This window comes from Staurois parvus, unplaced genomic scaffold, assembly GCF_062004578.1.
Source record: "Staurois parvus isolate SC_StPar_1 unplaced genomic scaffold, SC_StPar_1.0 ptg000486l, whole genome shotgun sequence".
In the NCBI taxonomy this organism is placed as follows: domain Eukaryota; kingdom Metazoa; phylum Chordata; class Amphibia; order Anura; family Ranidae; genus Staurois; species Staurois parvus.
In genome coordinates, this window is record NW_028318282.1 from 2,661,451 (window position 1) to 2,682,737 (window position 21,287).

The 21,287-nt window shown below is 38.2% G+C and overlaps 1 protein-coding gene across 1 annotated transcript; it reads left to right on the plus strand.

Moving 5' to 3' along the window:
- The first annotated feature begins 2,513 nt into the window (after positions 1-2,513).
- LOC149452287 (olfactory receptor 5V1-like) lies at positions 2,514-3,535 on the plus strand. Its single transcript, XM_089689571.1, has one exon. The coding sequence runs from the start codon at positions 2,514-2,516 to the stop codon at positions 3,444-3,446; it is 933 nt and encodes a 310-aa protein (XP_089545697.1). The 3' UTR covers positions 3,447-3,535.
- Positions 3,536-21,287: the final 17,752 nt, after the last annotated feature.

Here is a 21,287-nt window from a genome sequence, read left to right on the forward strand (position 1 = left end):
TGTGTCCCTGAGTAACGTTTCTGTGGCCCTAAGTAACGGTTCTGTGGCCCTCAGTAACAATTCTGTGGCCCTGAGTAACAATTCTGTGTCTGTCCCTGAGTAACAATTCTGTGGCCCTAAGTAATGGTTCTGTGGCCCTCAGTAACAATTCTGTGTCCCTGAGTAACAATTCTGTGGCCCTAAGTAACGGTTCTGTGGCCCTCAGTAACAATTCTGTGTCCCTGAGTAACGTTTCTGTGGCCCTAAGTAACAATTCTGTGGCCCTCAGTAACAATTCTGTGTCTGTCCCCGAGTAACAATTCTGTGGCCCTAAGTAACGGTTCTGTGGCCCTCAGTAACAATTCTGTGTCCCTGAGTAACGTTTCTGTGGCCCTAAGTAACAATTCTGTGGCCCTCAGTAACAATTCTGTGTCTGTCCCTGAGTAACAATTCTGTGGCCCTAAGTAACGGTTCTGTTGCCCTCAGTAACAATTCTGTGTCCCTGAGTAACGTTTCTGTGGCCCTAAGTAACAATTCTGTGTCCCTGAGTAACAATTCTGTGTCTGTCCCTGAGTAACAATTCTGTGGCCCTCAGTAACAATTCTGTGGCCCTAAGTAACGGTTCTGTGGCCCTCAGTAACAATTCTGTGTCCCTGAGTAACAATTCTGTGGCCCTAAGTAACGGTTCTGTGGCCCTCAGTAACAATTCTGTGTCCCTCAGTAACAATTCTGTGTCTGTCCCTGAGTAACGGTTCTGTGGCCCTAAGTAACGGTTCTGTGGCCCTCAGTAACAATTCTGTGTCCCTGAGTAACGTTTCTGTGGCCCTAAGTAACAATTCTGTGGCCCTCAGTAACAATTCTGTGTCTGTCCCTGAGTAACAATTCTGTGGCCCTAAGTAACGGTTCTGTGGCCCTCAGTAACAATTCTGTGTCCCTGAGTAATGTTTCTGTGGCCCTAAGTAACAATTCTTTGGCCCTCAGTAACAATTCTGTGTCTGTCCCCGAGTAACAATTCTGTGGCCCTAAGTAACGGTTCTGTGGCCCTCAGTAACAATTCTGTGTCCCTGAGTAACGTTTCTGTGTCCCTGAGTAACGTTTCTGTGGCCCTAAGTAACAATTCTGTGTCTGTCCCTGAGTAACAATTCTGTGGCCCTAAGTAACGGTTCTGTGGCCCTCAGTAACAATTCTGTGTCCCTGAGTAACGTTTCTGTGGCCCTAAGTAACAATTCTGTGGCCCTCAGTAACAATTCTGTGTCTGTCCCTGAGTAACAGTTCTGTGGCCCTAACTAGCGTTTCTGTGGCCCTAAGTAACGATTCTGTGGCCCTCACTAACAATTCTGTGTCCCTGAGTAATGTTTCTCTGTCCCTAAGTAACGTTTCTCTGTCCCCAAGTAACGTTTCTGTGGCCCTAACTCTGTCCCTAATACAGAGCGGTCTGCCTCTCTTGAATGACTGGAGGCAAATGAAGAATTCTAAAATGGCCGCCATTTATAGCTCGACCATTACACAGTGCTGGCTGGCTGGCTGCTGATTGGCTAATGCGATCACATGTCATTAAGGAATGCATTATGGGTCAGCGCGCCTTGTCTGCGCGCCTTCCCAGACATCCCCGCTCCGTCGCCGCACATGTCCGCCGCCATTTTAGGAAAAATTTCGATTCGCGCGTCCGAAGTAGGCTATTTTTCGGATTCGGCGCAAATCGAAAATTTTCCAATATTCGAAACGAATTCCACTTCGCCTACTTCGATTCGCTCATCTCTAAACAAGATTCTCAAACCCAGACAGATTCACTCTTCTCTAGTGTCAGGGTGACAGTACAGAAGTAATTCAGAGACAAAACAGAGTGTTGTCACCAGGAGCAGACTGACCATTTGGAAACTTGGCCACTGCCCGAGGGACCGGGGTCAGTAGGGGGCCCCATTAGATGCCCCTGGTACCTTTTTCATAGGCTTTTTTGAGTTTGGGCAAGGACAAAGGGGCCCCATGATCCCCTATTGCCCGGGGGCCCCATGAGTTGTCAGTCCGCCCCTGGTTGTCCCCTTAAAACAGGAAGCACCTGAACAAAAACTTTAATGACAAACATCACCAGGTGTTAATGTCATATTAGAAGCATTTTTTTTTTTAACTGCAATTATCTTTATTTTTTAATGGGTTAAAAATAGATATGAGGTTTAGTTTACATACACTTTCATTTTGTAAGAATACAGAGTAGTAAGAAACAATAATGGACTTCCAGGCAATGGAGTAATGTCATGTTCTTCAGGTGGAACTTCATATGCAATATATGGCAGCCTGTTAACAGGCTTGATATGTAGGAAGTTTGCAGTGTGCCTATGCTACAACTTTGAAAGTCTTGTTTTTCTTCAATAGGCATGTTGAGGGCACCATAACACCACTACATCCTGACATATTATGGTGCCTTGTTTATTGCAAGAGTATTGGTTTCAAACATTTCATAAGAACAAGTTCACTTGAAGATCTCCATTAGTGGGTATAAATGATGTATCTTTTCTATTATGCATTTTCAGAACACGATGCAAAATACCAACAACACTGTGGTGAAGGAATTTCTTCTTTTGGGGTTTTCCGACTTCCGTGAATTTCAAAATGTTTTGTATTGCCTAATACTTCTAGCATACATTATATGTGTCTTTGGAAACATTGCCATAATTATTTTAGTTAAAATGGAGGCTTCTCTTCACAGTCCCATGTATTTTTTCATTAGTGTATTTGCTGTTTTAGAAATAATGTTTATTTCAGTTTCAGTTCCAAATCTCTTATCAATCTTACTTCAGACTAAAAAGACCATAGCATTCATTGGATGCTTTTTACAAATGTATGCCTTTAATGCCTTGGGGGAAACCGAATGTTTTCTCCTTGCATTAATGGTCTTTGATCGATATTTGGCTATAAACAATCCATTGAGATATTCAACAATTATGAACAGTAAATTTTGTTCAAAAGTAGCAGTCCTTCCATGGCTTGGCGGTTTCATTGTTTCTTTCTTCCCTACTTGCTTTACTATTCTTCTGGAGTTCTGTGGCCCTAACATGATTGACCACTTTTTCTGTGATCTGGCTCCACTGCAGAATTTGGCATGTTCCAACTCTTTTTACAGTGGCATAGTTACAGTATTGGCCGCAATTATTTCAGTTGTTTTTCCATTTGTTACAATTGTCACATTATACATTTGCATAATAGTTAATGTCCTGAAGATTAAAAGCAAAGATGGGAAAAAGAAAGTTTTTTCAACCTGTTCATCTCATCTCATCGTGGTCTGTCTGTTCTATGGTTCAGCAATTATTGTGTATGTCAGACCTCAAGGCAGCCACTATGATAAATTCCTTGCACTTATGTACACGGTTGTCACTCCAGCACTAAACCCCTTTATTTATACCTTTAGAAACAGTGAGGTAAAGCAAGCTCTTAAGAAAATAATAATTCATTTCAAGCAGCTTCCTAGTTAGTGTGATGCAGATTTTATTTTTACAGGATATTTGCTCCTTAAAATAAGGTTCACCAAGGTTATAAATCAACACTGTGTGAACAATTATTAGGCAAATAATTTTTTTTTCTGTATTTTGACCAATTCTTCATTTTTATGCATATTGTCCAACTCCAAGCTGTATAAATTTGAATGTATATTGGATTTAAGCATATCAGGTGATGTGTATTTGTGTAATGAGGGAGGGTGTGGCCTAAGGAGATCAACACCCTATATCAAGCTGTGCATAATTCAGCTTCTTTTCTTCAGGCAAAATCGGCCAAAAAAGTGATTGAATTGACTCTGATAGTTCTGTGATCACACCCCGATATCTTAGCAATTTCAATAGTGCTGCATCCCTTTGAAAGATATTTTACAATTTTTCACTTTTCAAAGGTTTTGTTGCAAATAATCAACAGGGTCACAAGAAACGTGTTGAGAACAAAAGATGCAAATTACCTGCCAAAGAAATGAGAAGAATCAAATGTGAAGCTACCAGGAACTAATTTTCCTCCAGTGATGTCATATTCCAGAACTACAACCTATCTAGAGTGCCCAGCAATACAAGGTGTTCAGCGTTCAGAGACATGACCAAAGTAAGGAAGGTTGAATCCCAACCACCACTGAACAAGACACATAAATTGAAACATCAAGACAGGGCCAAGAAATACCTGAAATATCTATCAGATTTTTCAAAGGTTTTATGGACTGATGAGATGACAGACCAGATGCATGGGCCCATGGCTGGATCAATAATGGGCACAGAGCTCCATTTTGATTCAGATGCCAGCAAAGTGGAGGTGGGGTACTGGTATGCGCTGGTATTATTAAAAATAAGCTCGTTGGACCTTTTCAGGTTGAAGATGGGCTCAAAATCAACTACCAAACATACTGCCAGTTTTTAGAAGACAATTTCTTTAAGCAGTGGTACAGGGAAAAGTCTGCATCTTTCAAGAAGACCATGATATTTTGATGCAGGATAATGCTCTATCACATGCATTGAAGGACACCACTGCGTGGCTAGCCTTCTTCACCTGACCTAAACCTTATGGAGAACTTGTAGGCCCTTCTTAAATGGGAGATTTACGGTGTAAGAAAACACCTCTCTGAACAGTGTCTGGGAGGCTGTAGTTGCTGCTGCAGAGAAAGTTGTTCATCAACAGATCAAGAAATTGACAGACTCCATGAACGGAAGGCTTATGACTGTTATTTGAAAAGAAGGGTTGCTATATTGGTCACCAATTTTTTTTTTCTTTTTAATATCAGAAATGTTTATTTGTTCATTTTGAGTTGTTTGTTTATTATTCTCACTTTAACAAATGAAAATAAATATGTGAAATGGGAAAATTTTCATTTTTCATTCAGTTGCATAATAATTCTGCACACTAGCAGTTGCCCATTAATTGTGCACACATATATATTTTCCTTAGAGCCAAAACCTCACTTTTGCTATCTTAAATATTCAGGCTTGAGGTTTACTAACATTTTGGATTGACCGAGTGCACTGTAGTTGTTCAATAATGAAATTAATCTTCAAAAATACAACTTGACTAATAATTGTGCAAACAGTGTAGTTTGAGTATATCATATACTGCTGAGATTTTCAGGCTTAGCAATCTCACCACAACTGGATCAGTTATAGAGATCACACTTGCAACACTTAGATTGGCGAAGAAGAACGCTCATCTTAAATAAATACGTAGAAGTGGGCAATCTCCATCCATTTAGTAGCTTGAGAACTTATTTAATATTATTTAATGCTCAGAACAGACAATCAATCTAACAATGACACAACATAATGGAGTTAAACTCCAGTCAAAGCTATTTTATGTTTGTATAATGTTGATGAGGGTTTAAATCCCTATCCAGTGTTTATTGCACCTTTTGGCCCTGTTGAAAAACGTTTCATCCTTTCCCTTAAAAAAAATATCCATAATGTGAGTCAACAAAACTTGCACTTTTCACTTTATTAACTGAAAAAACAACAACCCTCATTCCTTACATACTTTGCCTTGTTCTGCTGTTAGTTCTCATATGTCACACCAAGAGCCACTTTTACTCAAAACCAGGATTAAGCTTGATCTCCTGAGATGTCACAGTTTGCAAGCTCTTATACCACTAACAAGTACCCAAAAAAGAATAAATGTGCTATTGGAGCCTTTGAATGTATTATTTCTATAGTTATCTTTTAACTGTATCGACCAATAAACAAGAGAAAGAAAAAAATGGCTCTGTGTTTTTTTTTAAATAGAGGGAGTTATCATGATTAGAGATGAGCGAATCGAACTTGGCGAAGTGGAATTCGTTTCGAATATTAGGAAAAATTCGATTCGCATCGAATCCGAATTTTAGCAAACTTCGGATGCACGAATCGAATTTTCCCCGATCAGCTGGCAAAAGTGTCACTGCAGAGAGCTCCGCTATTTCTGACAGTTCTCTGACAGTTCTGACAGTTCATTTACAGCGGTTGAAACATTGTATCTATTTGTTTCCATTTAGGATACAGATGTTTTTATTCGGAAATAAATAGATACAATGTTTCAACCGCTGTAAATGAACTGTCAGAACTGTCAGAGAACTGTCAGAAATAGCGGAGCTCTCTGCAGATACACTTTTTGCTGTACTGGAATTCTTCTTCTTTTCATTCTTTGTCTTCTTTTCATTCTTCTTTTTATTCTTCTTCTTCTTCTTTTCATTCTTCTTCTTCTTCTTTTCATTCTTCTTTTCATTCTTCTTCTTCTTCTTCTTTTCATTCTTCTTCTTCTTCTTTTCATTCTTCTTCTTCTTTTCATTCTTCTTTTCATTCTTCTTCTTCTTTTCATTCTTCTTTTCATTCTACTTCTTTTTTTCATTCTTCTTCTTCTTCTTTTCATTCTTCTTTTCATTCTTCTCATTCTTCTTTTCATTCTTCTTTTCATTCTTCTTCTCATTCTTCTTTTCATTCTTCTTCTTCTTCTTTTCATTCTCCTTCTTCTTCTTTTCATTCTTCTTTTCATTCTTCTTCTTCTTCTTTTCATTCTTTTCATTCTTCTTCTTCTTCTTTTCATTCTTCTTCTTCTTCTTCTTTTCATTCTTCTTCTTCTTCTTCTTTTCATTCTTCTTCTTTTCATTCTTCTTTTCATTCTTCTTCCTCTTCTTTTCATTCTTCTTCTTCTTCTTTTCATTCTTCTTTTCATTCTTCTTCTTCTTCTTTTCATTCTTCTTCTTCTTCTTTTCATTCTTCTTTTCATTCTTCTTCTTTTCATTCTTCTTCTTCTTCTTTTCATTCTTCTTTTCATTCTTCTTCTTCTTCTTTTCATTCTTCTTCTTCTTCTTTTCATTCTTCTTCTTCTTCTTTTCATTCTTCTTTTCATTCTTCTTCTTCTTCTTTTCATTCTTCTTCTTCTTTTCATTCTTCTTCTTCTTCTTATCATTCTTCTTCTTCTTCTTTTCATTCTTCTTTTTATTCTTCTTCTTCTTTTCATTCTTCTTTTCATTCTTCTTCTTCTTCTTCGTCGTGCCCCGTGACTGCCCAAATGAGTGAAGTGTGCGGTGATTCTAAGATCGACGGCACTCATCTGCATGTCATACTGACTGACAGTATTATTTCTCTTCCCCAGCAGACTCCAAGGGCATTTAAATTAAAGGTACAGTGTTCTGCACTAATATAAAGGCTCTCTGAAGCCTAGAAACCCTTTAAATAAGTTAAATTCGCGGCGAATAAATTCGCATCGAATCGAATTTCTCCCGCAAATTCGACGAATCAGCCGAATCGAATTTTTGAATAATTCGCTCATCTCTAATCATGATGTTGTCTCAACATCCTGAGCATCTCCTTACTACTACAGTTACATGTATACATTTATCTACAAATATTCAGGCATGCCCATGACAGAACAAGAAAAATAGAAAATAATGTTGGCTTATAGATCTTGAGACTTGGCACTTACATTTTAGGATGTTAACCTGATGACACAGGTACTGACCCATGGGTTCCAGTGGTCCAATGTAGTGCAGTTTAAAAAAAATATGGTCCGTTACATTTATTTCCACTACACACAGAACTTCCACAGTGGCAATAGTGATAGTTGTTAAAGTGAAGCTTCACTCTCTCAATCAGCATTGACTATTTTGAATCCTTATGGTGCCAGTATTAGTAAACAGATAGGAAAGTATGTCATTTTTACATTTCTTCAGTTACTTCCTGGTTTCTTGTCTAGGCAAATGATGTTTTCAGGAGAGGAGGAAGGGTTTTGTCAACTAGGCTTACCCTTCTGCCTGCACGCCTTAGCCAAGGGCAGATGAATACCAAGAAAATGCTACATGACTCATCTGTCCTTACTCAAGATGGCCACAGCCAGAAATGCTAGGGGGTGTTTTTCTTAGCGATTTTTCAGCAAAATAAAGCATGGAGACATGGATGGATGAGAGAATTTGTTTTTAATATTAAAAATGAATTAAATATTACTTTTGGTTTGTGGTACACGGATGCAGTGTAGTTCTGCTTTAAATGTGTATGATATTGTTCATATTAGGAAAGAGCTACCATACTTGTCCAATAGAAATTAACTGATATTTTGAGAAATCTTAACCACTTGCCCTCTAGAGGATTTACCCTCCTTAATGACCAGGCCTCTTTTTGCTACTCGGTTCTACACTAATTCAACTGATAATTGAGCGGTCATGCAATGCTGCACCCAAACAAAATTTATGTCCTTTTTTCACACAAATAGAGCTTTCTTTTGGTGGTATTTGATCACCTGTGCGCTTTTTATTTTTCGCGCTATAAACAAAAAAAGACCGAAAATTATGAAGAAAAACAATATTTTTTACTTTCGGCTATAAAAAAATATATAGTAAACTCAAAGTTAGTTATAAATTTAGGCCAAAATGTATTCTGCTCCATGTTTTTGTTAAAAAAATCCCAATAAGTGTATATTGATTGCTTTGTGTGAAAGTTATAGCGTCTACAAACTATGGTATTGATAATGGAATTTACACAGCTTTTACTTTCTGACTGCTCATCACATTTCTTGAGGTGCTAAAACACCAGGATAGTACAAACATCCCCAAATGACCCCTTTTCAGAAAGTAGACACCCAAGGCTATCTGATGAGAGGCATACTGAGTCCATGGAAGATTTTTTTTTTCACAAGTTTCTGGAAAATGACAAAAACTTTTTTTTTTTTTTTTACACAAAGTTGTCATTTAAATGATATATTTCTTGTACAAGCCATGGGTATATGTGGAATTACACCCCAAAATACATTCTGCTATTTCTACCGAGTATGGGGGTACCACGTGTGTGAGACTTTTTGGGAGCCTAGCCACATACAGAAGCCTGAAATCCAATGACCACTTTGAAAGCCTGAAGGTGCGTAACTTCCTCATTTCACTTCCTCACTACCTATCACAGTTTCGAAGGCCCTGAAATGCCAGGATAGCACCCCCCCCCCCCCCAAATTACCCCTTTTTGGAAAGTAGACATCCCCAAGGAATTTAAAAAGAGGCATGGTGAGCATATAAATTGCTTTGGCCCGCAATCAATTCATACAAATCTTCCATGAAAAGCAGCGGAGGGGCTAAACGCTAGTGCTGACAGAGAATGGGCTGATCCCGCTAACACTGCGTTTTTGCCACTATACAAAGGAGGCACTATTATAGTTCTGTTCATGATCAATATATTGATCTGTACAAACACTATACTAGTAATGGCGGTGATCAGTGAACTATAGCGATAGTGTGTGGGCAATCTAATGCTAGCTGACCCTGGCTGGGTAAGGAGCTTACAGACCCGGACGTTATCAGATGTCACTAGTGGCAGTTATACAGTAATCAGTGAAAATTCTATATACTGATACTGTACTAATGTCACTGGCTGGATGACAGGGTGATCAGAAGGTTAATAGGAGCGATCAAGGAGTCAATAGAAGTAACATTGTACTACTCTGGGGGGTGATCAGGGATTTTTTTTTTTTACACTTTGCATTGCAGGAGCAATGAAGATCATTGCTCTGCAATACAAAGCTTGATTTGAACTGTTATGATTGTTATAAATTCATCACAGTTTAAAATACAGTGATCTGTGATTGGCTCCAGCTTATCACATGGGACAGGGCCCCATGTGCCATGTGAGAGTTGTGGATCAATCACAGCTCTCCAGGAACAGAAGCAAATCTTTTATGAATCAGAATGATTCATAATAGCTTTGTTGTCATTGTGATCATGTGAGTGCACATTGTGGGGAGGGTTGCAGCACCTCCCTGTGTTCGTAAAGCACCAGCGATGTACATGTACGTCTCTGGTCCTGTAGCTGCCACCTGTCCACAGTACATTTCGGGCGGGTGGCCCAAAAGTGGTTAATATGTCATGGACATCAATTCAGTATTTATAAATTTGGTGATCAAATGGTTAACAGGACATTTATTTAACTGATAATGCCATTGTGTCTGCTGAAAATTAACTATTATTTAAACCATGGGGGGGCCCTAATTATCGATCTAGATGCTTGGGCTGCTTTTCTTTGTAGGACTAGTGGAAAATAAGTAAAAATAAAATTCTAACTGAGCTAGTGTAGGCCTGTTGCTCTAGAAGTACTAATGCTGCCGTGCCAGTTTGTCCTCCTGAAAGCAATTTTCTTTCTGCTAAGAATGGTTTATGTATTTTCAGTGGAAACAGCACTTTCTGCAGTAGTGCTGCTGGTTGTACAATAATCACTTTCTGCTGCCAATTTCTACTGTTTCTCCAACAATTTCGACTCAGTTCTGTCAAGTGATCCTGAAATGGTTGAGGTCCCTGTCTCTAATGCCATATTTAAACTTAGATAAGGGTTAGAAGAGGTTCAAGACATAGTGTTTAGGGTGGATAGTAAGTACTCTATAAAAAGCCTGTCTATCTAGGAACACAACAAAAGAAGTGTAAATAATGTGCATAGAAGGCATGAAAGGGTCACCTCCATTTCCTGATTATATTAATCCCTTAGGTTCTGAGTAAATTAGTTAAACATATATATGTGTGTCATGCATGGAAGCTCCATTTGCATTTCTTAAAATCACATCAGTTTGCCAGTAAGAGTTGCGTAAATACTAACACTATGTAGTATGAGTGACCAAATGATATGATGTGCAGCTGTTTTGAAATAAACTGTACATAGAACTTGCAAGCATGTTCAAAAAACTCTTTAAACTCCAGTGAGTTATTAAATAATTCTGATTTCACTTTGTAAATATACTACTACTCAAAGGTATATTTACTGACTGTTGGTGGTACCAGAATATATCACCAGGAACAGATGACTTACACCCGAGAGTTTTCAAAGAACTTATCCATGTTATAGCAAGACCATAGTTTTTAATTTTTAAGGACAGCTTACTGACTGGAATGGTAGCAACAGATTAGCAAAATGTGGTTATAGCACCAATATTCAAAAATATATAGCAATATATACCTGGAAACTAGTCCGGACTAGTCAAGATAACATCAATAGTATGTAAATAATTGGAAGGAATGATTAGTGACCATATCCAAAAATCTGACAATGAAAATAGTATCATTAGTCATAAGCAACATGATTTATGGAAGACCATTCTTGCTAGCACAAGCTTTAAACACTATGAGGAGGTAAGTTGTAATTTGCATAGAGGAAGGCCTGTGGACATAGTGTATCTATTTATTTTTCTAAGGCATTTTATACAGTACCCACATAAATGCTTCTTTTACAAATTAGGGTCTTTTGGAATTAATGAATTTGCATGTACCTGAATAGAAAACAGGTTGTATCCAAGGGGTGGTGATTAATGTCAGATTTTCTGAATGATCTGTCCTGGAACTAATTCCTATGAACTTGTTCATAAATGATACAGAGGTTGGAATAAACAGTTCAGTCTTAGTATTTGCTGATGATACAAAGCTAAACAGGGCAATACTTGCAACAGGATACAGCAACTTTACAAGAAGACCTAGTTAAAATAGAGAGGTGGTTAGCTATATGGCAGATAACATTTAATGTCGAATCAAATGTAAAATAATGCATGCGGGGGCTAAAATATGCATGCAATTTTCCAGAATAATTTTAGATCTCTTGCCACCTTCAGCAGATTCTTGCCACCTTCAGCAGATTCTTCCCACCACAAATAATCTAAAATTGGTGTTTCTGTGTTCTTGGTTCATCCCAAATTAGTCATTTTGGCTTTTTTAAACAAATATAATAATCCCTGAGCTGGGAAAAATGTTTGCATCAATAACCCTTCAGCTGAAAAAAAAACACCCCCTACTACTTTTAATACATTTTTGAGTGAACCAGTGATATATAAATAGTAAATAAAGTCAAAATACATATGTGACCCATACATGCAACAATACAGTACAATGTGACATAATATAATAAACTTATCAAAAAGTCCTTACATAATTAATTAGAGTCTATGTCACACTTCATAAACACTCTTAAACCTCTGTGCTCCATTCCAGTTAAGTGAATAAAAGGCTCACCAGATTTCCATGACTAAGTGAGTCAAAAATCGCCTTATACAAGTAAAAATGGCAGATAGAACATGCAAGCTCCTCCAATTACCATCAGGGCTATCCCTGTAAAATGTATTATCCCAAATAGGAACAGACACCTCTTTCACCTCCTCAGGTTGTGATCTGAAATCAGCCCTTTTGCTCCTCTGCTCATGAGCACACGGCTGGCATTTAAACAAAGACTCATCCACAGTATAATATTGTTAAACTAAGGACAATTTATTTAAAAAAAACTTGCAGTGAAAACAATCCACCAGGAATACAGTATTCCTCCACAACATTTTCTCTACTATTATAGCCATCAATTATGCAAACGCATGCTATCAAAATAGAACTAAAGCCTTTAAACCCAATTTCTTGGACTGGTTGTTTCTTTATCTATATTACTGCTTTACAATCGCTTAATGATTTATTCTTGAAACTGGCAGCAAATACTAACCTGAAAAATCGGATGAAAGACTTCCTAGCTATAGACCAAGTGGACAAACTGATAAAAGGATACAGCACAGTGCACAAGGTTATGCCAAACAAACTTTGGAAAGATACCCACTGCAAAATACTTCACACAGCCTACACATTGTGCATCTTCTTCTACAATTTAAGATGGCCAAAATGTGGCCACTTTCATCCTACCATGGTACACCATCCATGATCTTCTCTCATCTACTTTTTTGGGGGACAAGGTGATGACTTTAATCCATTCAATAACAGGCTTGGTTGTTTCCAAAGACTCCTTACTGTTTATTTATAGCTATTTGGATAGAGAACAGCTACCTATCCAACCAAAATCATTTTATTTATAGCAATGTGTCTACCTAACCAACCAAAACCCTTTCCACAATGGATTTATATGTATTTAGTTACAGTCCATTGAGCTATCATGAGACATTTAATTACTAAAGGTGTAAACTGTACATTGTGTGAATAACTGGCACTAGTTGTCAGAATATAATATTCCAGTTAGTGTGGATGGAGGAATCCGTTATATTTTTTGCTTTAAGCCTGTAGGCAGAGAGAGGAAAATGTAGCTGTGTATTGCAAGCTTAATGCCTGCTAGACATGGGCTGATATCAGCGTGTACAGCAGCCGGACTGCATTGTGCCAAGTGTAAAGTGGTGGGAAAGGATTACGGTGTGAGGTTGTTTTTCTGGGGTTAGGCTTGGACCCTTAGTTCCAGTGAAGGGAACTCTTAGGTCATCAACATACCAGGACATTTTGGACAATTTCATGCTCCCAGTTTTTGGGGAACAGTTTTGGGATGGCCCCTTCCTGTTCCAACATGACTGCACACCAGTGCACAAAGCAAGGTCCGTAAAGACATAGGAGAACCTTCAGGCTATGTGGCTAGGTTGTGAAACAGTCTCACAGATGTTGAATATAGTTACATACAGTTGTGTTCAAAATCGTGTGTTGAAAAAAGTGAATAAAGCTCAAAATCATTCTAGTAGCTTTTATTTCCATACACACAAATGCATTGGGAACACTACACATTCTATTCCAAATCAAAACATGAAGAAAAATACATCAAATTTGTGTTGTTCCTCTAAAACAATTGAAGAAAACTGAATATTATACTGTTCAAAAAAATAGCAGTGTTTGTATTCTTCTTTACAAACTCAAACATTCACTATATAAACTGAAAAATGGTTGAAGATTTTGCTTTCCTTTGAACCACTTAATGAATATTTAGTTGTATAAGCACTGTTTCTGAGAACTGCTGTACATCTGTGTTGCATGGAGTCAACCAACTTCTGGCACCTGTGAACAGGTATTCCAGCCCAGGATGATTGGACTACATTCTACAGTTTTTCTCTATTTCTTGGTTTTGTCTCAGAAACTGCATTTTTGAAGTCACCCCACAAGTTTTCTATTGGATTAGGATCCGGGGATTGGGCTGGCCACTCCATAATGTCAATCTTGTTGTTCTGGAACCAAGATGTTGCACGCTTACTGGGGTGTTTGGGGTCCTTGTCTTGTTGGAACACCCATTTCAAGGGCATTTCCTCTTCAGCATAAGGCAGCATGACCTCTTCAAGTATTCTGATGTATTCAAACTGATCCATGATCCCTGGTATGCGATAAATAGGTCCAACACCGTAGTATGAGAAACATCCCCATATCATGATGCTCGCGCAACCATGCTTCACTGTCTTCACAGTGTACTGTGGCTTGAATTCAGTGTTTGGGGGTCATCTGACAAACTGTCTCCGGCCACTAGACCCAAAAAGAACAATCTTACTTTCATCAGTCCACAAAATGTTGCGCCATTTCTCTTTAGGCCAGTCAATGTGCTCTTTGGCAAATTGTAACCTCTTCAACACACGTCTTTTTTTCAACAGTGGGACTTTGCGGGGGCTTCTTGCAGATAGCTTGGCTTCACATAGGTGTCTTCTAATTGTAACAGTACTCACAGGTAACTTTAGACCTTCTTTGATCTTCCTGGAGCTGATTGTTGGCTGAATCCTTGCCATTTGGCTATTCTTCCATCCATTCGAATGGTAGTTTTTCGCTTTCTTCTACTTCTTTCAGGTTTTGGTTGCCATTTAAAGCATTTGCGATCATTTAAGCTGAGCAGCCTATCATTTTCTGCACTTCTTTATATGTTTTCCCCTCTCCAAACAACTTTTTAATCAAGGTACGCTGTTCTTCTGAACAATGCCTGGAACGACCCATTTTCCTCAGAATTTTAGAGAGAAATGCACTGTAACCAGCATGTACAACATTTGCTGCCTTCCTTCCTTAAATAAGGGCAATAATTGCCACCTGTTTTTCAAAGAATGAATGACCTCACTAATAGAACTCCACACTGCTATTATTTTGAACATGCCCCTTTCAATTAGTGATTCAATTACACAGAATCAGCAGCATGCATGTCATAACTGTTGGGTCTGTTGGATTTCTATTACTCTACTACACCTGCTAGTAAATTATTTGCCATGTAGAAATATCATTTCTACCAAAAACAGTGATTGATCAGGTTAGTGATGTCTGACTGCTATTATTTTGAACACAACTGTAGTTAGTTTGGCTGAAAAAAGTCCATCTAGTTCAATCACAAGATGGAAAAAAACATTTCTATAATCCTATACAGTTGATCCAGAGGAAGGCAAAAGACCCCAGCAAAGTATGATCCAACTTGCTCCTGAAGGGGAGCAAATTCCTTCCTGATCCCCCAAGAGGCAATCGGATATTCCATGGATCAGCTTTAAATATTAGTATCCCGAAATATTATGTCTATCTAGGAAAGAATCCAGACCTTTTTTAAAACAATCTACTGAGCTGGCCAGAACCAACTCTTGAGGGGGTCTATTCCACATTTTCACAGCTCTTACTGTGAAGAAGCCTTACTGTATTTGGAGAGTAAATATCTTTCCTCCAGATGTAAAGTGTGCCCCCTTGTCCTCTGTGATGACCTTAAGGTAACGTTACACCAAATTCACTATATGGGCCTCTTATTTATTTATACATGTTGATCATAGCCCCATTAATCTCCTCTTCTCAAGAGAGAATTAATTCAGTTCCTCTAATTGTTCCTCATAGCTGAGCTCCTCCATGCCTTTTATCAAATTGGTTGCCCTTCTCTGCACGTTCTCCAGTTCCCTGTCATCCTTTTTGTGAATTGATGCAAAAAACTGAGCAGTGTATTCCAAATGAGGTCTTACTAATGATTTGTACCGAGGTAAAATGATAGCTACTTTTAGGCAAAACCAGGTCATTAGACTTAATCCTTTGAGATTTCACACCTTACATGTTCTTATACTACTAACAGGTACCCAAAAAAGATTACTAAATTTTAGAGTACTATTAGAGCCATTAATGGTACTAATTTTCATTGTTTGGAGTGTCAAGGAGAGGTGAAGCAAAATAATAATATTGGTTTATGTATCTTTAGAGCTGGCACTTACATTTTTAGACCTTAACCTGATGATCTAGGGATGGATTCATGAGTGCCGCAGGCCCAATTTAGCCTAGTTGGAAAAAACATGGTTCCTTACATTTTTCACAACATACAGAACATCCATACCAGCTATGGTGACAGGTGTTAAAATGTGTACAGTATTGCTTATATTAGGAAAGAAATATGAATGCCCATTAGAAATTAACTGATATTTTAAGCAATATTAAAAACAAACCAAAAAAGGCACTGAACTTCCACAAAGTATCATCATTTTTGCAGAAACACATGCTTAACAATTTAAGTTAAAGTATATCTAAAGCCCAAACTTTTTTCAGTAGGAGTAGCAGATGGTTACAACTCCTCAATGTAAAATAATTCATCATTAACACTGTTTGGGCTTGAATGTGTTCTTGAGAACTGGGTATGGAAAAGAAACCTTTGGACCTTTCTAATGCAGGATTGCTTTAATGAGTAGATGTTTCTGGTTGTCAATTTATCAATTTTAACAACTTCCCACCTTGCAACTGCACATAAACGGCCAGTTGGGAGCTTTCCTGTTCTTAGAGGACATTCCTAAACATCCTCTAAGAACATGCACCTTGTGCGTTCTCAGGGCCACACAGCAGCGCGATCCTGTGATGGCTGTGCACATCACAGATCGGAACAAGGGTGCTGTGATTAGCCCTTCTGATCATGTGATGGCTGTGTCCAATCACAGCCATCATACAGTGTAAACAGAGACACGTGTCTCTGTGTCGGCTTTCCCCACCAAGCTCAGGGATAGTGGGTGGGGTGTGGGGGGGGGGGGGTATTTGGGGGATGATGCAAACCTGTGACAGCTCTCTGCAGGGCTGATGATTTCAGTGTTCAGCTATGTAAAGAAAACACAGATTGCTGCCATCCCCACTCAGTACATGGAGCACCATCTGCCCCTGTCCCTGTGTTACACCAACATCTGTACCAGTGTCACATCAGCACCTGTTCTAGTGCCACATCAACCTCTGCATCAGGGTACAAGAGCACAATAAAGTCTGTCACAGTGTATCAGTGCACAAAACATCTGCAATAGTGTTTCATTGCAACATCACATCTGTTGGTGTCCGCCGGTGGGTGTTCAACATCTGTCACATTGTACAAGTGCACAGAAACCTATGTCAGTGTACCAGTATACAACCAATAAATAAATTAAACAAAAAGTGTCAGAAGGCGGCCTGGTCTTAAAGTTGGTAACGCCTGAAGGTTCTCCTTGGATGTTTGGCCTCTCTATGTGGCTAGGCTATGAAAGAGTTTCACAAATGTGGTATTGCCGTACTCAGGAGTAGCGGAACGTGTTTTGGGGTATAGTTGCAAGTATACCTATGCCGTGTATGAGAAATAACTTATTTAATTTTCCAAAGAAATGTGGAAAAAAATTACAACTTCAAAAAACTCCCCATGCCTCTTACTAAATAAATTGGACTGTCTTACTTTCCAAAAAGGGGTAATTTGGGAGATATTTGTACTGTCCTGTATTGCCGTCAGTGCATCAGGCTTGATAAATTTCCAATTCGCACTTCCGGTCTGCCGTCCTTACGATCTACGTCACTTCCGGTGAGTGGAACGCATGCTGAGGGGTGCGTTCCATCGGCCATCTTTGATTTTTTAGAACTGCATGGTTATCCTCTGCAAACCAGAACTGTGGATATATGGATCTGTGTGAGCCGATGAAGGCTATTAAACAAATGCTTTTAACTTTCCTTGAACATGTGAGTGGCCTGGTATTATTATTATTATACTGATTGATATTGGCAGTATTACACTATGGTATCTTTTTCTCTTCCACTGCTGGAGAGCTCTTAAAAGGAGTGAGTTGGAGGAGAGCATCATATCAGTCAACATGGATAAGGAGCTCTGGAGAATATAGAGGGGGCATAGGATCCCTAAAATCCTAAAAGGTGCAATACTCACTAATATCTGGTGAGTGCCGTTGTTGATTTCTCACTGGTGGATGGTGGAAGCACATTTCTTTGGGAGAAGATTTGTTTGTTTTGTTTTTGTATACACCTTTGGGAAGACGGACTTTTTCATGTATATTCATTTATGACACATTTATGAAATCTATTTGTGGACGCTTTAATAATATTATTGATGTTGATAGTGAAGAGGTTTGTGTCTTGCACTGTTATTATATATTTCTTTATTAATAAATGTAGCAGTATTAATTGATACAAAATTGTGCAAATAAGTAAATTTTATTCAGAAATTTTAAACAGAAACTAAGAAAAACACACTTTCTTTTCAAAATTAGCTGTCTTTTTCCTTTTATAGGGCAAAAGCGTAAAAGACCCAGTGGTGATTAAATACCACCAAAATAAAAGTTCTATCTATCTAAAAAAAAGTTATACTTTCATATGGGTACAGTGTTGCATGACTGAGTAATTATCAAAGTGCTACAGTCCTGAAAACTGAAAATCGTCCTCGGCAGGAAGTGGGTAAAAGTGCCCTGTATTGAGGTGGTTAAAAGATAAGTTCATCTTTCGCAACATGTGAACTAAGTCTGCTATAAAGTATGATAAATATGCCATGCATAATTTCACATTATGGTGGTGTCCTGTAGTGAAATGAAGATTGGTGGGAGCACCACCAATCTTCAGCAGGAAACACAATAGATTTACAGTTCCAAGAGTTTCTAAACAGATCCCATCCCATGGTTACTCTTTATAAGAGTGGTTTTGGAAATGCATTCAGTGGGGGAGATAAGTATTTGCTTTCTTCTTTGCGAGCCACTTTAACAGTCAACATTTGCATCAAATTTGCAAAAAAGTTAAACATATAATTTCCCAAAAAAGGCTATTAACACAACAAAAGTCAAATAATCAATTTGATTGGCAAATGATAGAGAGGAAATCTATACCTTGAATGAAATATCCAACCACAGTGATAAATGTTAAACTTTTACCAACCATAGTTTAAAGCCCTGGTGCCCATACTGTGGCATTTTTTGAGTGGCCCTCAGAGCTCCTGCAGTCTCTGACTATCTCTTGAATCATGTCTGCAGTCTCTGGCCATCTCTTGTATTATATTCACAGTCACTCACCATCTCCTGACTTTGACTATATCCTCTTGTGTGTCTACTGTCTCTGGTAATGGATATACACTGAACTTTATGTGCAGCCCTTTGATGATGTCGGTGGCAACACTTGAGGCACCCACTCAAGAGATTTGACCACCACTGGCTTAAAGTTTTCTTTGAAAATTTATCTACTGTATCTAACCATATTACTAAAATGTTTTAAACATTACATTGAAACAAATTAAATAATTACAATATAAATAAAGTAGAATAAACTCAAGAGAATTACACTAATTATTCTTTCTAGGTCTCATAACACATGGATTAGAAGATGAATTAACAATTCCCGTATACATTAGCTCTTTATAAAAGAACATAAAATCACAGTGTCAGAACACTTCTAATTCTACAGCTAAACATATATTACTACATTGGCTTACAATGTGCGTTTATGCTTAGTTATTAAAGCAATGAACATTATACATTTATTCTACTGGAAACTGGAAAGTAAGCTTCATTGTGCCTTTGTGTTGAATTTTTAGCTTAATTATGCAAGTAATATTTTTATGAATTAACAGAAATGCAACATAATTTAATGAAAAGGCAAGAAGATGGATAGCACAATGGAACATATGTTTTATCTTTAATTCTATCTTAGATCATGTATGTGACGGGAGTGACTTTTGGGGGTGGGGGGACCTCTGTATCATCTCCCCAAATCATTATGTTTAACCCACCCTGTGCCTGTTTAAGGGGTACAGGGTGTGTATGTGAATGTCTGAGTCTTGTGTATAGTGTGTGTTCCTTTGTCTAGGCCACATGGCTGTCCATTGTCTGTTTGCCATGTGCTACCCCCCATTGTGCTGTGTCTTCCTGTCCAGCCAACTATTATGAGATGTACTGTTTGTGTATTGGTGTGGGGGTTGGTCAATGTCCTTTGCCATGTGTTTCATCCCATTGTTCTGTGTCTTGATGGGATGGGGAGGGGTGGTGATGTATTTCCTGTTCCTGGTTGTGTTTCCCTGCCCTCTGTATATATCCTGTGTTTTGTGTTAAAATAAACAGAGTTGGCTTCCTGTATTAAGAAGAGCTGGGTGCTGTCTTTTTCCTGACGGATTTCAAGGGTGTGGTCCGTGGATGGTGTTCGGACAGGCGGAAGTTGTGGTATAACGGAAAAACTCAGTGCGGTCTGGGTTCCGGTTCCGTTATAATGTATATTTGATTATACTGAATTTCCACTGGAAACACAGGAGAATAACAAAATCTTGATTATAAATATACCTGAATTAAATATTGTATAAAAACATATATTTCATAATGTACACTTTGTGCTGTTAATGGATAATGATGTAATCCTTTCTTTATTAATTTAAATTACTTATATGATGTTACACAAGAAAATAAAAAGAATGTTAGAGTAATCTACAGTCAACATGCAATCAGTTTTTGAGTGAATATAAATTAAGTGCAAACATCAAACAAATGTATGCCACCTCTCTAGGCTAGTTCGTTCACATTAGCCCCAAACCTATCTCCAGCTGTAAGTGCTGGTCCCATTTGCAACCAAAATTATTGTAGAGAAAGGCGGATGACCACACTCTGAGTTGCTGAAGATCCAAAAATGTTATTGTAGAAATTGATCATCAAAGCATAATCACAGCTCCTGAAAAACAGGCACAGGCATTAATGAGGTTCATGCTGGAAAGCACTTAATCATAACAACGTGTTATGATTATGTGCTTTCCAGATTGAAACATGTTAATACCTGTGCCTGTTTTTCAGGAGCTGTGATTATGCTTTGATGATCTATTTCTACAATACAATGCCTGTGCCAGTCTTTGAGGAGATGTGATTTTGCTTTTGTGATCGATTTCTACAATAAAGTTTTTGGATCTTCAGCAAGTCAGAGTGTGGTCATCCATCTTTGTCTACAAATACATTAGGTATACATTTTTTTAAATGTGACACTTGATGCAGAAAATGACTATAACCAATATTCTTATTCTTTAAAAATAGCCCACACATCCACTACTGGTCCTGTAATCTATTTTTTATTACATTGATTCCCACTGTGTTTTTCTGCCTCCGTGACCTTTCTCCCCCTCACTCCCTGTTGTTCGGAATGAGCAGTATACGTTAGTTGAGGTCATGTGCACTGCTCTATGCACGCTTCAAATCCCATAGTCCATAAACCATCTCAGGAGTGAGCATATACTATATGTTCCTATGTCTAGTGGGACAATGGAGAAGGAACAAAAGCACAAAATTCTGATCAGAGCAGCAACAAAAAAAAAAGGAATTTGGAGATTTGGAGGAGGCTGAAAGCAATGGAAAGGAATTCTTTGAGTTAAAGTGGTTCTAAAGGCAGAAGG